At 41.1% G+C, this 15,798-nt stretch overlaps 1 protein-coding gene across 5 annotated transcripts in view; it reads right to left on the reverse strand.

Moving 5' to 3' along the window:
* Positions 1-899: 899 nt before the first annotated feature.
* Positions 900-15,798, reverse strand: part of LOC112226530 (EMILIN-3) — a 70,333-nt gene continuing 55,434 nt past the window's right edge. For 3 of the 5 annotated variants that reach the window (XM_024390903.2, XM_024390899.2, XM_024390900.2), the window contains 5 exons: positions 6,591-6,713; positions 4,621-4,934; positions 4,184-4,506; positions 3,616-3,966; positions 900-3,346 (listed from right to left, as the gene is read on the reverse strand). In XM_024390903.2, coding sequence (XP_024246671.1) covers positions 2,201-3,346; positions 3,616-3,966; positions 4,184-4,506; positions 4,621-4,934; positions 6,591-6,713 — 2,257 coding nt within the window. In that variant the 3' untranslated portion in view covers positions 900-2,200. Of the gene's footprint in view, positions 3,347-3,615; positions 3,967-4,183; positions 4,507-4,620; positions 4,935-6,590; positions 6,714-13,698; positions 13,930-15,798 lie in introns of those variants that run through there. The other 2 variants (XM_024390902.2, XM_024390901.2) reach the window with 2 other exon arrangements.

Below are 15,798 nucleotides of genomic sequence, written 5' to 3' on the forward strand. Positions count from 1 at the left end.
GGAAATACCACTGAAATACCACTACCACTGCTGCTGCTCCAGTTTCAACTGTTCTGCCTTATTATTATACGACCATGCTGGTCATTTATGAACATTTGAACATCTTGGCCATGTTCTGTTATAATCTCCACCCGGCACAGCCAGAAGAGGACTGGCCACCCCACATAGCCTGGTTCCTCTCTAGGTTTCTTCCTAGGTTTTGGCCTTTCTAGGGAGTTTTTCCTAGCCACCGTGCTTCTACACCTGCATTGCTTGCTGTTTGGGGTTTTAGGCTGGGTTTCTGTACAGCACTTTGAGATATCAGCTGATGTACGAAGGGCTATATAAATAAATGTGATTTGATTTGATTTGAAATACTAAAGAACGAACCATAAAATCTCTTATCATAGGATTTGATGCCTCCTGCTGGTTAATCTTCGAACTGCATCAAAACATGAGAAATTAGATTTTTCTTTCTTTCTTTTACAAGTGCCAGTCTGTTTTTGCTATTATGTCAACTCCCTGGTAAGAGCACAAACAGATCTGGACCAGGCTACTACCAAAACACTTCAGCATACTAATATTATGTCTTTGACATCAGAATGAACAGAAAATAAACCACAACACTTTAAAAGTAAAAATAGCCTTTTGAATGACCAAAACATCACCCAGAATATTTTTACCCTAAGAACAGTCTGAGTGGGCAGAGAGATTCTATATACTCATGACCGCTCTTTTAAATGGCCGTGTAATCACTGCAAGGTAACAAGGTAAACAATGGGACAAGTCATTCCAAGCCTAAATAGTATGCCTCAACCCATAGACATATGGGACTGTACATGGAAACAGCATACAATAAGTGGACTGGACAATTTATTTGTTTCTCTGCATTAGCATTAGAAATGACAATATGGTCAGGATTGTATGCAAAGATCAGACATTTATTTTATATTCTATGACAGGCCAGCATAGCAAAAAGATCAACAAGAACACTCATGAGAAATAAAGGTGAGAAGTAATGGTGAGACATAATTTGACAGAAGATACATAATTAGAGCCATGTGCCTGATATAGGCACCCGGACACCCTACAGGACCCATTGATTTGTGTAATTTGTAACACTCATCTCCTGTCCGAATGGTTTAAAAAAAGTTTCTATAACAAAATGTGATATCATATCACGTGAAAGTTAATTACTTATGATTCAGGAAATACAACTACAGAGATTGATGGGGAGGGGCGAGGAACCCATATACCCCACTTCAATCAAGCAGGCTTCAGTCACCCACTTGTCTTCAGTCACCCTAAAGATTGAAGCAGGAGACAACAGCTCACACTGGGCAGACAGGTGTCCTGCGATGGACAGCTCGCACAGCTTCCTCACCTATGGAGCTGGATCAAAGGTGATCTCATTGAAGAGGAGACCCAGGAGCCTCTCTAGGTAGCCTGTCATGTTTTTGAAAAGGGAAATGTTTGTTAAATGGGTAGTGCATTTTATTGTATTTTAGGATTCTATCAATTCGTTAATGAATCCAAGCGTTTGACATGGGGGAGGGGACCAGTGACTTTATGATCCAACTTTATCAATGTAGAAGCAACAGTCATTTTGATGATGTTCGGGACCTTTAAGGAGAAATACTAAAAAATGAATGTTAACCAAATGTATAGCACCTTTCATATTGACATACAGTATTTTTAAAGGACAGTCCACACAGAGAGTATAGTGTGCTTGCAGGGTAGAAACCCATAGTCCCAACCCACTGGGCACACACTGGTTGAATCAACGTTGTTTCCACTTCATTTCAATCAAATTACGTTGAACAAATGTGGAATAGACATTGAATTGACGTCTGTGCCCAGTGGGATATCATTTGCTTTGTTTTTGTTGTTCATTTTTCACAAATATGTCTAATACAGTATAACAATGCAGTCATATTTTCTTCAAATAAGTTAAAAAGTCAGTTAATATCAATATAAAATGTGAAAACAAAACTATAAGAAAAAACGAAATGCCCCTTTTGAAGAAAAACTTGAGGAAAAATATTTCTCAACTATACAACCAAGGGTGCATTTCAATAGCTTCAAATGGCCTATTCTACTCATCTCCTCTCCTTCACTGATCTGAAAATGCAGGAATAAATCTGTTCTCAAGTTTCCCATTTGAGCAGATGAAGGAGAGCAGAAGATGAGAGGACATACGTCTTTCTCCGTAGCACAAGTGTTACTGGTCTCCCCTCTGATTGACTGAGCCCTTTCGAACACAGTCTTTCATTTCTCCCTTCAGTTTGGACAGCTGTGTAGAGTGACTGGCCATCGTTTCTTTGACCTGTGACAGGTGCAAGTCTGAGTGTCTCTCCAGCTCTGTCCTGATCCTCTCCAGGTTGTCTGCCAGCTCCCCCAGGCTACCACACTGTCCCTCCACCTGGGCCACTCGACTATCCACCTCCTCCACCTCCCTCTGCACCCCCAGGGCCGTACTCCGGCAGCCCTGCAGCTCCCCAGCCAGTCTCCTCCTCATGCTCACCAGCTCCCCCTTCAGCTGGGCTAGTCGGTGCTCCCCGGCCCCCAGGAGGTACGCCTGGCGCCCCACCAGCTGGGTGATACCCTGGACCTGGGTGGCTAGCTGATTCTCCCTGTGTGTCCACGTGGCGTTAGCATGGCCCACTTCCTTACTGAACAGGCTAACAGAGTCCCTCAGGCCCTTCAGGGTGCGGTTGACTGAGTTGACTTTGATCTTGAGGAGGGTGATCTCTCCCTGGACAGAGCCTTCCTCGTCCTCATGGGCAATGCGGTTCAGTAGGGTCTGCAGGGTGGTATTGAGACGGTCCAGCTGGTCAGCATGGGAGTCCAGACGGCCTGACACCTTCTTCTCCACCGCCTCACACTCCTCCACTAGGCCTGTCCGTGCGCCTCCTCCAGGGGGAGTGGCGTGGGAGCAGGAGGAGGTGCAGAGGAGCTCCAGGTCTGTGAGTTTCCTCTGGATGCAGTCCAGGTCTCCTTCCACCCTCCTCCTGACCGACTCAATCTCTGTCTCCAGGGCGGGCATCACCTGACCCTCCAGTTGAGCTGGGGCGGTGGTGTTACTCAACTCCTCCAAAGCCACAAACACCCTCTCCTCCAGGGACTTCAGCTTGTCCTTCAGCAGGGTCTTGAAGCCATCCAGACCCCCAGGCACCTTGCCAACCCCTACGTCCCCAAACTCAGTGACATTGAGCCTGGCATCTATGTCTTCCAGACGGGCCTCTATCAGGGTCTCAATGTGGATGGTCTGGTCAGTGAGAGAAGCCTGAATCTCCAGCTGGGACTCTTTTAAGCCCTTCACTGACTCCTCCAGCATCAACATCCTCTGCGACAGGCTGTTCACCTGCTGGGACAGTCACATGTCAGGCATATAGTGTAGCAATAAGACATTTTGCAAATATTTTAGTAATATACAAGTTTTAGCCATTTAGCAGATAATATTTCATATTTACATTGAATAACTGTAACCCAATTTTCCTAGTGCATTTTTCAAGGTGTGTATGGCCATAACCTTTGATGTGGTAGCTACTGTTTGAAGTATTGATGAATTTCTGTTGCCTCAATAAAAACATGCCATGTCCAGTAGCATTGAGAAACACCAAAGTTCATTGGTACCTGTCCACAGCAGCTCTCAGTGAGGGTCAGTCCCTGTATCTGGGCCTGCAGGTTACCCAGCTCCTCTCTCAGTCCAGTTTCTCTGCCGTCCAGAGACTGCTGTATGTTCTCCTGGCCGTTCATGTGTTCATTATGGCACTGTCTCTGGACCTCTCCTATCCTCTCCTCACAGTGGTTCTCCAGGCCAGACAGACGCCTCTCAAAGCCGTCCAGGATGTCAGCACGGACACCTGCTAGTTTAGCATCCAGAAGCTCCTCCAGGGTGGAGGGAGAGACTGACCCAGTGATGGGCCTGCCAGTCGCAGCTTCCAACAGCTTTTTCAGCTGCCCTTCATGGCCCAGAACCATGCCCTGAGGAAAGACAATGGTTTGGCTTTAGGAACACCTCAAATTCTTTGACACTGTAAGGGAATGACATTGTGTGGAAATAGCCCAGTCTCAGAATCTCAGTGTGAGATTCAGAATGTGACCAATCAGCAAAGGTGATATTATTAATTTAGACATCTGCTACATTTCCATAAGCTAGCATAAACCAGTCTAATAACATTAACAAAACCATAGCACCCACCTGTATCTCCTCAAGCACATGTCCTTTGGCTTTGAGCTCATCCTTTACCTCTGTCACCCTCCCAGCCAGGTCTCCAAACCCAGGGAGTCCCTCTCCCCCTTCCAGGCCATCTGGGGTCCCGTCTGGGATCACCCCAAAGCCAACAGAGGTGTCTGAAAGATGGGGGACGGTGGAGAGCAGGGAGCCCAGCATATTTTTTGTATCCTCCCGGAGAGAGAGGTGCAGGCGGTCTTCTAGGCTGGCCATCACCCCGTTCAGAATGTCCAGATCCTGGGTCAGACGAAGCAGGTCCTCCTCCATACGATCGAGACGGTCTCCACCAACTTTATGACCCAGACAGAAAGAGAAAACGTTATTACATAGGGCAAGGGAGGGAGAAGTGAATCACATTTTGAAAATATAAATGGGCAAATATTTCACCCACTGTCTGGACTCACCATAGTTGGGTTTGCCGTTCCCGGTGGGCAGTTGTCCAGTGGGGATGGGTCTGCTATCAGGCTGATTTGGGAAGGGGCTCCCTGGCTCCAGATTAGCCCCACCAGGGACAGGTTTTTGGATCAGGGGAGGTTGGGGGTGCCCATGGGGGTACCCCTTGATCCCTGGTCGGTGTGGGGCACCCCCTTTGAAGGGGGGCAGAGAGGTAGGTCCATCGTAGCAGTTCTCCCCAGAGTAGCCAGGACAACACCTCCACTCCAGCGCAGTAATTCTCTTATAGCCCACCTTATACTTAGGCTTGTAGAAGGTCCGGTACCTGGAGAGGAGAGAGAAGATAACAAGAGGTCAGTGACTATCTTAGAAAGTGAGAGGGGAGGAGAGAAGAGGGTAGATAAAAGGATCAAGGTTTGTATAATGATACTGGGGAGGGTATGAACAGTAGATTTGGAGAGAAAGAGACACTTTAGTGTGATGATGATGATGATGATGCATTCTCAGATGAAGGATTGTTACAAGGGTCATTGACCTCACTGAGACTGTTATGTCATAAGGTGTCTACTCTTCTACTGAGGAATAGTGATCTCTACTCTCTCTTTCCTCTCTCTCTTCTATCTCATTCCCTACATTTTTTAAAAGTAGAAATCCTTTCTCTCTGCGATGTCACTACAGAGGACCTTTGAGAGGCTTCAGTCACATCAGAGAGAATCTGACATCCCAGCTCACACACTCATTACAGAGATGAGCTATAGACACACAAACACATACACACTCATGCATGCACACAAACGGACACAGCAGAATTTCACTGTAAACTTATACTGAAAAGGTGGCCTCTGTAATAACCATAATGTGAGTTTGTTTATAATCCACTGAGATGGAAATAAATTGTCAAATTTGATAAGAATCCAATGTTTATGAAAACTAGCAGACCATTAACACTTTCCAACCTTTGAGGCCTGAGCAGAGTCACAGAGCCACTGACCACAAACACAGCTGGAAGTGCAGCTGGAAGGACAGTGTGGAGTTAACTAGTAATACAAACTGACACCACCAGAGGGCAGCACATATACATGAGTCCCAATGCATGGTACACCACCTACTTTGCTGTGCCTGTCAAAACTATACGGAAAGTGTACAGCAGTGCGGTGAGTCTCATAAACCACGTTCCCATCCACAGCTTTATGCGAGTCAAGTCATACCATATAAAAACAAATCATGACAGCTGTGATGGAAACAGGCAGTTTCAGTACAACAGATCTTTCGACATTGTGGGATCTTTTTGTGTCTTTAAAAGGATTTTTACAAGAAAATACAATAATTTTTTTTACAAGAAAATCATCTAAACTAGCCTACCTGCAGACCACTGTATCCGCGAGATGTTGGCTAGAGCGAAAGTACCAAGACCAGAGTAGACACATTTGCAATTTAAAACGGTTTTTATGGCAAAACTCAGTAGAGGTGAAAATGCAATGGAAACCATTTGAACATTAGATTCTTAATTGAGGACATGAAAACGTGTGTTTCCTATGCGCTACGTAATCACTGGCATATTTTCATCTGCAATGAGCCAGTTTGTTGGAAACACCACTGGTGGGTTTCAGATTTTAGTATTCGCATGAAAATATGTTGCAAACTGGATGGAAAGCTAGCTACTGTCAGTATCTATTATGTCCCTGTATGTATCCTCTCTCATGTTACGATAAGTAGTATCAGAGGCTGGTGGGTCTGAATTGAGTAACTATCAGGGTTGGGGTCAATTCCAATTGAATTTGAAATTCCAATGAAATTATTGAATTCACTCATGAAGTGAAGAATTTACATATCATTACATTCTAATTTAGAATTGAACTTGGAATTGAATTGGAATTCAACTGTTTTGACTTTTTGAATGGGAATTGAATTCTAAAAACAAAACATCTTTGGAATTGAATTAAATTGGAATTGAATATTTTTTCGAAGAGTGTAGACTTACATGACGACAGGACACTTCTGCCCCCAGATGCACTTGGTGGTGTACTCTGCTTTCACATAGGTGGCCATGCCATCCTCAATCGTACACGTGATGTTCTTCTGGACCACATACGCACAGTGGTTTCTTTTAGAGATCGAAAGAGAGAAGAGAACAACAACAAAATACAACATCATCGAGTGCTCAATCCGACGTTGTGTCTCCTGTAGGGCTTTGTGTACTAACGCTGTCTATAACAACATTAGAGACAGTTGCTAATCCAACACACACAGCTGCTTTTCATAATGACCAAGGAATTCAATCATTTTGTACCACACTTTCTGAAAGTATAGTGATGGAATTTCCAATGACACTTGATTCCCCCATTCAGTGCACTATACTTTAGGCCAAAATAAAATGTGAAGACATGTATGCATCATTGAGATTTCCCTCATAAAACATATTAATCGAGCGATTTATGTGATTTAATGTGCAGTTAACATGTTAACATACATTTTAACATGTGACATGTGTTAGCACATGTGAGAACATGATCTCATGTGAAATACATGTGACAACATTGGGATGCAAAATCTCAACATCTGATAACCTCAAACTTCACGTGACAATCACACAATTATTGACTTGATTCCGGGCAACTTGCAAAATGCAGAAATGTATTCTTGCCAATACATCGGTGGTTGATCTCTGTCATGGCCACATACCTGCTGGCAATGCAGGAAATTCCTCTTAATGGCATCCTAGAGGTTATGAGTTCAAATCCCAGGTGTGGTTGTGTCCTAGCGTGCTAACCAATGTTGAGGTCAGTTCCATTTACATTCCAGTCAATTCAGAAAGTAAACCAAAATCCACTTTGACATTTTACGGGAATTAGAATTGAAATTTATGTGTACTTCCTGAATATAGTTTGTTGTTGTATATTTTGAGTACCAGGATGTGTACTCAAAGCATGTGCGTACCAATTGGCATGTGGCTTCACTGACATTTTCAACCTCTCCATGACCGAGTCTGTAATACCTATTTCTGTAATACCTGTTTCAAGCAGACCACCGTAGTCCCTGTGCCCAAGGAAGCGAAGGTAACCTGCCTAAATGATTACCGCCCGTAGCGCTAACGTAGGTAGACATTGTTGTGTCTTGACTATCATTAATGTGATTGACTGTTATTTTATAAAATAATTACATACCATGTAAAATTATTATGCAACAATTAATTAAGTAGTAATCTGGGGCACCATGGAAAACACAATGGAAATGGGTGGGGACAGATAAATAGCAGGAAAGACAGAGTGGATCCACTACATACAGTTGATAACTACACTCATTCAAAAGACTTGCAAAGTACACTACTGTTCAAAAGTTTGGGGCCACATAGAAATGTCCTTGTTTTTGAAAAAATGTTATTTTTTGTCCATTTAAAATAAGATCGAATTGATCAGCAATACAGTGTAGACATTGTTGATCTTGTAAATGTCTATTGTAGCTGGAAATAGATGATTTTTTAAATGGAACATCTACATAGGAGTACAGAGGCCCATTATCAGCAACGTTGTGTTAGCTAATCCAAGTTTATAATTTTAAAAGGCTAATTGATCATTAGAAAACCCTTTTGCAATTATGCTAGCATATTAATGCCCATGAATTCTGAATGAGATGTTCGACGAGCACGTGTCCACATACTTTGGTCATGTAATGTACAAACCTAAAAAGTAACTTCTGTTGTTATTACCAACTTTGTAAAAGTAGCCTACATAAAAGCCTTCAAATAAAAACATTTCAGCCTGCAGGTAGAAAATATCCCGATAAAAATAAATGCCTTATAAATCACATTGGCTATGCATGGCCTGTCTGCAATGATCTTGAATTAATTTCGGTCTGGCCTGAAGCTTGCTCTAGCAAACTTGCAACATTGTAGAAAATAATCTGGGCCCTCAGAGTTTCCCTTGCCAGTGAGCTCGGGACAGACATAGCTGTAGGCTATTTGTGCAAGGGATAAGAAGTAATCAGGTAGGCCTATTTTATGAAGTTTTCACTGGATCAGAGGATGACATTTTCTCCTGTCACGCTGAGTGGTTATCGAAAGGGAGAGAGCTGGAAAGATCTTTCAGAGACATTGAGGAACAATTGTCATTCTCAATAGATGTAAAAACAGAAATTGTTTGCTTGCTATTTGAGAAGCTTCACAGCTCCTTAGTGGTGGTGCATTAAGAGAATCAGAAATACTATCAGATCCCCGAATGGGCCTATAGGACTACTTCTATGTGAAATCAGGCGAGCGTAATCAACATTGACAGGAGCGCTGCAAACAAAAGAGAATGAATAAATTGACAAAACTGAAAATAAAATAAAATAAACCAAAACGTGTTTCTCATAAGCGTAACATAGGCTGTGCGGTCTGTAAACAACTTGTCCACTCCGACAATGAGAACAACAATAATATATTGAATGCATTTACAGAAAGTACCTGTCTCCTGTGTTGCGACTCTAGGGGCAGTATTTTCATTTTTGGGAAAAAAACGTTCCCATTTTAAACGGGATATTTTGTCAGGACAAGATGCTAGAATATGCATATAATTGACAGCTTTGGATAGAAAACACTCTAACATTTCCAAAACTGTAAAGATATTGTCTGTGAGTATAACAGAACTGATGTTGCAGGCGAAAGCCTGTGAAAAATCCAATCCGGAAGTGCCCCATATTTTGAAAGCGCTGCGTTCCAATGAGTCCCTATTGACCTGTGAATGCCCTATCAACCGCGTACGCTTTCTACGTATTCCCCAAGGTGCCTACAGCATTTGTGACGTAGTTTTACGCATTTATGTAGAAGAATAGCCGTAGGCGGCTACATTGCGTAAGTGGTCACATGTTGGCTCCCAGAGAGATTCTTGCGTAAAATACAGAAGTAGCCATTACTCCAATCGGTCCTACTGGAAAAACAAATTGTCCCGACGGATATATTATCGAATAGATATTAGAAAAACACCTTGAGGATTGATTACAAACAACCTTTGCCATGTTTCTGTCGATATTATGGAGCTAATTTTGAATATTTTTCGCCGTTTTCGTGACTGCAATTTCTGGGCGATTTCTCAGCCAATCGTGAAGAACAAACGGAGCTATTTCGCCAACAAAAATAATATTTTGGGAAAAAATTAACTTTGGCTATCTACCTGGGAGTCTCGTGAAAACATCCGAAGTTCATCAAAGGTAAACAATTTAATTTGATTGCTTTTCTGACTTGTGACAAGTTTGCCTGCTGCTAGCAAGGCATAATGCTATGCTAGGCTATCAATAAACTTACACAAATGCTTGTCTACCTTTGGCTGTAAAGCATATTTTGAAAATCTGAGATGACAGGGTGAGTAACAAAAGGCTAAACTGTGTCTCAATATATTTCATTTGTGATTTTCATGAATAGGAATATCTTCTAGGGATATTTATGTCCGTTGCGTTATGCTAATTAGTGTCAGGCGATGATTACGCTCCCGGATCCGGGATGGGGAGTCACAAGAAGTTCCAAACAAGCGTTGTAGATTATTCATTTTGTAGAAATGACAGGAATTAACGGTAAATGTACTACTGCTAGTACACAGTACCAGTCAAAAGTTTGGACACAAAAACTCTTGAATGAGTACTTATTTTATTTTGACTATTTTCTTCATTGCAGAATAATAGTGAAGACATCAAAACTATGAAATAACACATATGGAATCATATAGTAACCAAAAAAGTGTGAAACAAATCAAATCATATTTTTAATTTGAGATTCTTCAAATAGCTACCTTTTGCCTTGATGACAGCTTTGCACACTCTTGGCGTTCTCTCAACCAGCTTCATGAGGTTGTCACCAGGAATGCATTTCACTTAACAGGTAGGCCTTCTTAAAAAGTTAATTTTGTCACACCCTGATCTGTTTCACAATAATTCTATATTGTAGAAAATAGTAAAAATAAACAAAAACCCTTGAATGAGTGTTCTAAAACGTTTGACTGGTAGTGTATATTTTAGATTTTAGATTCTTCAAAATATTAACCTATTGCCTTGATGACAGTTTTGCACACTCTTGGCATTCTCTCAACCAGCTTCATGAGGAATGCTTTTCCAACAGTCTTGAAGGAGTTCGCACATACGGTGAGCACTTGTTAGCTGCTTTTTCCTTCATTCTGCTGTCCAACTCATCCCAAACCATCTCATTTGGGTCGGGTGATTGTGGAGGCCAGGTCATCTAATGCAGTACTCCTTCACTCTGCTTCTTGGTCAAATAGCCTCTACACAGCCTGGAGGTGTGTTGGGTCATTGTCCTGTTAAAAACAAATGATGGTCCTTCCAAGCGCAAACCAGATGGGATGGCGTTACAGCAGAATGCTGTGGTAGCCATGCTGGTTAAGTGTGCTTTGAATTGTAAATATATCACAAACAGTGTCACCAGCAAATCACCCTCACACCATCACACCTCCTCCTTCATGCTTCAAGGTGGGAAACACACATGCAGAGATAATCAATCACAGACTCTTTGTCTCACAAAGACATGGCAGTTGGAACCAACAATCTCAAAATTGGACTCATCAGACCAAAGGACAGATTTCCACCTTTTTAATGTCCATTGCTCATGTTTCTTGGCCCAATGCAAGTCTCTTCTTCTCATTGGTTTCCTTTAGTAGTTGATGTTGAGATGTGTCTGTTACTTGAACTCTGTGAAGCATTTATTTGGGCTGCAATCTGTGGTGCATTTAACTCTAATGAACTAATCCTCTGTAGGTAACTCTGGGTCTTCCTTTCATTTGGCGGTTCTCATGAGAGCCAGTTTCATCATAGTGCTTGATGGTTTTTGCAGCTGCACCTGAAGAAACTTACAAAGTTCTTGACATTTTCCGGATTGACTGACCTTTATGTCTTGAAACGAGCAATCCCGTATCTGGGATCGTAATTATAGCCTCAAGCTCATTACCATAACGCAACGTTAACTATTCATGAAAATCGCAAATGAAATGAAATAAATATATTGGCTCTCAAGCTTAGCCTTTTGTTAACAACACTGTCATCTCAGATTTTCAAAATATGCTTTTCCACCATAGCAAAACAAGCATTTGTGTAAGAGTATTGATAGCTAGCATAGCATTAAGCGTAGCATTCAGCAGGCAACATTTTCACAAAAACAAGAAAAGCATTCAAATAAAATCATTTACCTTTGAAGAACTTCGGATGTTTTCAATGAGGAGACTCTCAGTTAGATAGCAAATGTTCAGTTTTTCCAAAAAGATTATTTGTGTAGGAGAAATCGCTCCGTTTTGTTCATCACGTTTGGCTAAGAAAAAACCCAGAAAATTCAGTCATCAAAACGCCTAACTTTTTTCCAAATTAACTCCATAATATCGACAGAAACATGGCAAACGTTGTTTAGAATCAATCCTCAAGGTGGTTTTCACATATCTATTCGATGATATATCATTCGTGGAAGTTTGGTTTCTCCTCTGAATCACATGGAAAAATACATGCAGCTCGAGGTTACGCACCAATTTCGACGGAGGACACCAGGCGGACACCTGGTAAATGTAGTCTCTTATGGTCAATCTTCCAATGATTTGCCTACAAATACGTCACAATGCTGCAGACACAATATATTTTGATTTGTTTCAAACTTTTTAGCTAACTATATGAATCCATGTGTTTTTTCATAGTTTTGATGTCTTCACTAATATTCTATAATGTAAAAAAAATGTAAAAATAAAGAAAAACCCTGGAATGAGTAGATGTGTCCAAACTTTTGACTGGTACTGTATGTAATGTGGAATTGATAGACACTAACGATCAAGCGCAAACAATTCACACAATAAAGTTATGAAACAATGAATGTGCACAAATTGACGGGAGAGAGCACATTCTGGAGAGAGATGTGCATTTTAGCCACTCCACTTCTTCTTGGACTGTGCCATTCCCACAGCCTCCGCAATGTATTAGTCTGGGCCTCTTCAATGGATTTGTTCACTGAGATTTTTTGACAGTTTGAAATGGCCATCTAAGTCTCCCGACTTGGATCCCATTGAAATTGTGTGGTTTGAATTGAAGAGGACAGTCCATAAGCACAGACAAAAGATATCAAGAATCTGGAAGGATTCTGTACGTAGGAATGAATAATCTCAATGTGTTCTTCGTCTCACAAAACATTTTAGAAAAAGGATCAGTGCCGTTATCTTTGTAAGGTAAGGTACAGAAAGGAATTGAAAACAGAGGTGTCAATAACCTTTACCCCTACCTTTTATATTAAATATAAATGTAAATATTACTTGTTAAACAAAATCTCTATCTCTTGTCTTTAGAAATGAAAAGGAACGCAGCTACCTCTCACTGGCATGTGCATGATTTAGCTGATGGCATTCTGCCAGACACCTGACTCAAACAGCTCTCATTCGCTCCCCCTTCACAGTAAAAGCCTGACACAAGGTTTTAAAGGCTGTTGACATCTAGTGGAAGTCTTAGGAAGTGACCCCATAGACACTATATTCAATAGGCAATGACTTAAACTACAAACCTCAGATTTCCCACTTCCTGGTTGGATTTTTTTCTCAGGTTTTTGCATGCCATATGAGTTTTATTATACTCACAGACATCACTCAAACAGTTTTAGAAACTTCAGAGTGTTTTCTATCCAAATATACTGGTAATATGCATATTCTAGCTTTTGGGCAGTTTACTCTGGGAACCTTATTACCCAAGCTACTCAATACTGCCCCCCAGTCCCAAAGAAGTTTTAAGCTACACTCTGTGATATTTGTTAACCATCAATAAGTAGGCCCACCAACAAAACAAAACACTACCAAGCAATAGTAAAATAGGATTACAAGATATTTTCACATGCAAATAGCTAAAAAGACTGAACTGGCATTGACCTGACTTGACTCCTGCTTCTGAGTTTGAAAGATGCATTTGTTGGGCCAATGAGATGAATGACACAGGACCATACGTTCCCATATGTACCTATCTTGGGGCTGCACTCATATCTTTCACGTGGACCCCTCCCTCTGCGTGCTCTGTCTGCAGTCACTGTATTTATGGAGATATGATAATTGAAACAGAATCATGGCAGCTGCAGAATACACTATAAGTTGACTGACTTTTTCGTCCCTCTCATGATGTGGCCCTTTCTGGTTGTAGATCGTGGCTTCCCCCTCTCTCACTTTCTCCTACATCCAGGTTCTGTTATCTCAGGTCATAAATTCCTGGCGGAGACTCTCTCCCCCTGGTCATGCAGAAAGAGAGACACAGAGAGAACAAAGGATTTCACTTGGCGAAGTCCTAAATCTCCAAAATGGGAATATGAAACAAAATGCCCACTTGTGGGAATGGTTCGTGGACACTTAAGGGACGGGTATGACGAGTGTGTTTCATTTGGTGACCTCAGAGAGGACAGAAAACACACATAACTATATCTCTGAATGTGTACATTTCTCAATTATGGGGTTTGCATCTAATTCACGTATAAAATGAATGAGTAAAGATTAAACTGTTTGTGAAGTGATGTAATGTGATGTTAAACCTTTAATGTGAGAGAATTTTATTCCCTTTATCTAAGTCATTGGCACGCCCCCGTGAGCACAGACATGATCAGGCGTCCTTTCTATTGTTATGAATAAAACCCCCTCCTGAGGAAATCCTCTACAGACCACGCATACCTCGGTGTGAGCTGAGGTGGCACAGGTTTGAGAACCAAGACTGAGCCAACCCTCAGCATGAGCTGTGATTGCAAATAGTTATTTAGTTCCTAACCATGCCTCATGGAGAATTGGCTACAAGGCTGGAAATGATTAAACTCTGAGACTATAGATCCATACAGAATAAGAGAAAATCTAAGATACTAATTACTAGTCTGCAGCTAGAAATTATGTAAACCTGAGATGCAAATACAGACAACCGCCGAAACATCTATTCTATGAGAACATTTCTGAATGGTACTCTGGAGTATCCATTCTAACCACAGAAAGAGAGAGAGAGCGACTCCATCAGACGGACCGGATTCCAACAGAAAAGATCACAACGACACACTGGGCATAAATATATATTGATTGCAATTATTCCCGAATGAGTGAGCGTTCATGTTCAATAGATGAGCATTTCAATGAATATAGATTCCTTTTGTCTTTCCCACTCTTTCTCAGTCCACACCCACTTCCCTTTGTCCACCAAGCCATCAAATCGGTTTAGCCCACTAGGGAATCTCCCCTATCATTTGTTTGGAACATATCTACTGTTTGTTTGTTTATGCATTTCTGTGATTATTTAGTTAGTTAGTATATTCATGATTAAGCCAATTGGTGTATGGATGAACTCATAGTAAAGGCTGGGTTCGTGCAGATAACCAACAATTTACGCCGTTCAGATGAGACTGACGTGAGGTACAGAATAATTCATTGACAGAAGACTAATTAATCAGATATTAAAATATCTGAAGAGTTATATTCGGAAAACTATAATTTTGTAATCTGAAGATTTTCTATGGTGCCCCGACTTCCTAGATAATTAAATGTACACGATTAGTTTAATCACTTAATAATAATTACAGAGAATTGATTTGATAAAATAACAGTCTTCACTTTTAATGATGCCAAAGACACAACTTCCCCACGGGGAAATGTTGTTGCAGTGTCATGTACATGTTTAAAACTTCTTATGGCTGCAATCCCGTTAACGGGATCGATATGACAACAGCCAGTGAAAGTGCAGGGCGCCAAATTAAAAACATCAGAAATCTCATAATTAAAATTCCTCAAACATACATGTATCTTATATTGTTTTAAAGGTAGTCTTGTTGTTAATCCCACCACAGTGTCCGATTTCAAATAGGATGTACGGTGAAAGCACCACAAACGATTATGTTAGGTCACCAACAACTCAGCCATTTTTCCAGCCAAAGAGAGAGAAGAAAAAAAGCACAAATAGAGATAAAATTAATCACTAACCTTTGATGATCTTCATCGGATGACACTCATAGGACTTCATGTTACACAATACACGTATCTTTTGTTTGATAAAGTTCATATTTATATAAAAAAAATCTCAGTATACATTGGCGGTTTACATTCACTAGTTCCAAAAACATCCAGGGATTTTGATTAGCCACATAGATTCAACAGAAATACTCATCATAAATGTAGATGAGTTATACACATGTATGAGTTATACACATGGAATTATAGATATACTTCTCCTTAATGCAA

The sequence above is a fragment of the Oncorhynchus tshawytscha genome, linkage group LG28, assembly GCF_018296145.1.
Source record: "Oncorhynchus tshawytscha isolate Ot180627B linkage group LG28, Otsh_v2.0, whole genome shotgun sequence".
Taxonomy (NCBI): Eukaryota; Metazoa; Chordata; class Actinopteri; order Salmoniformes; family Salmonidae; genus Oncorhynchus; species Oncorhynchus tshawytscha.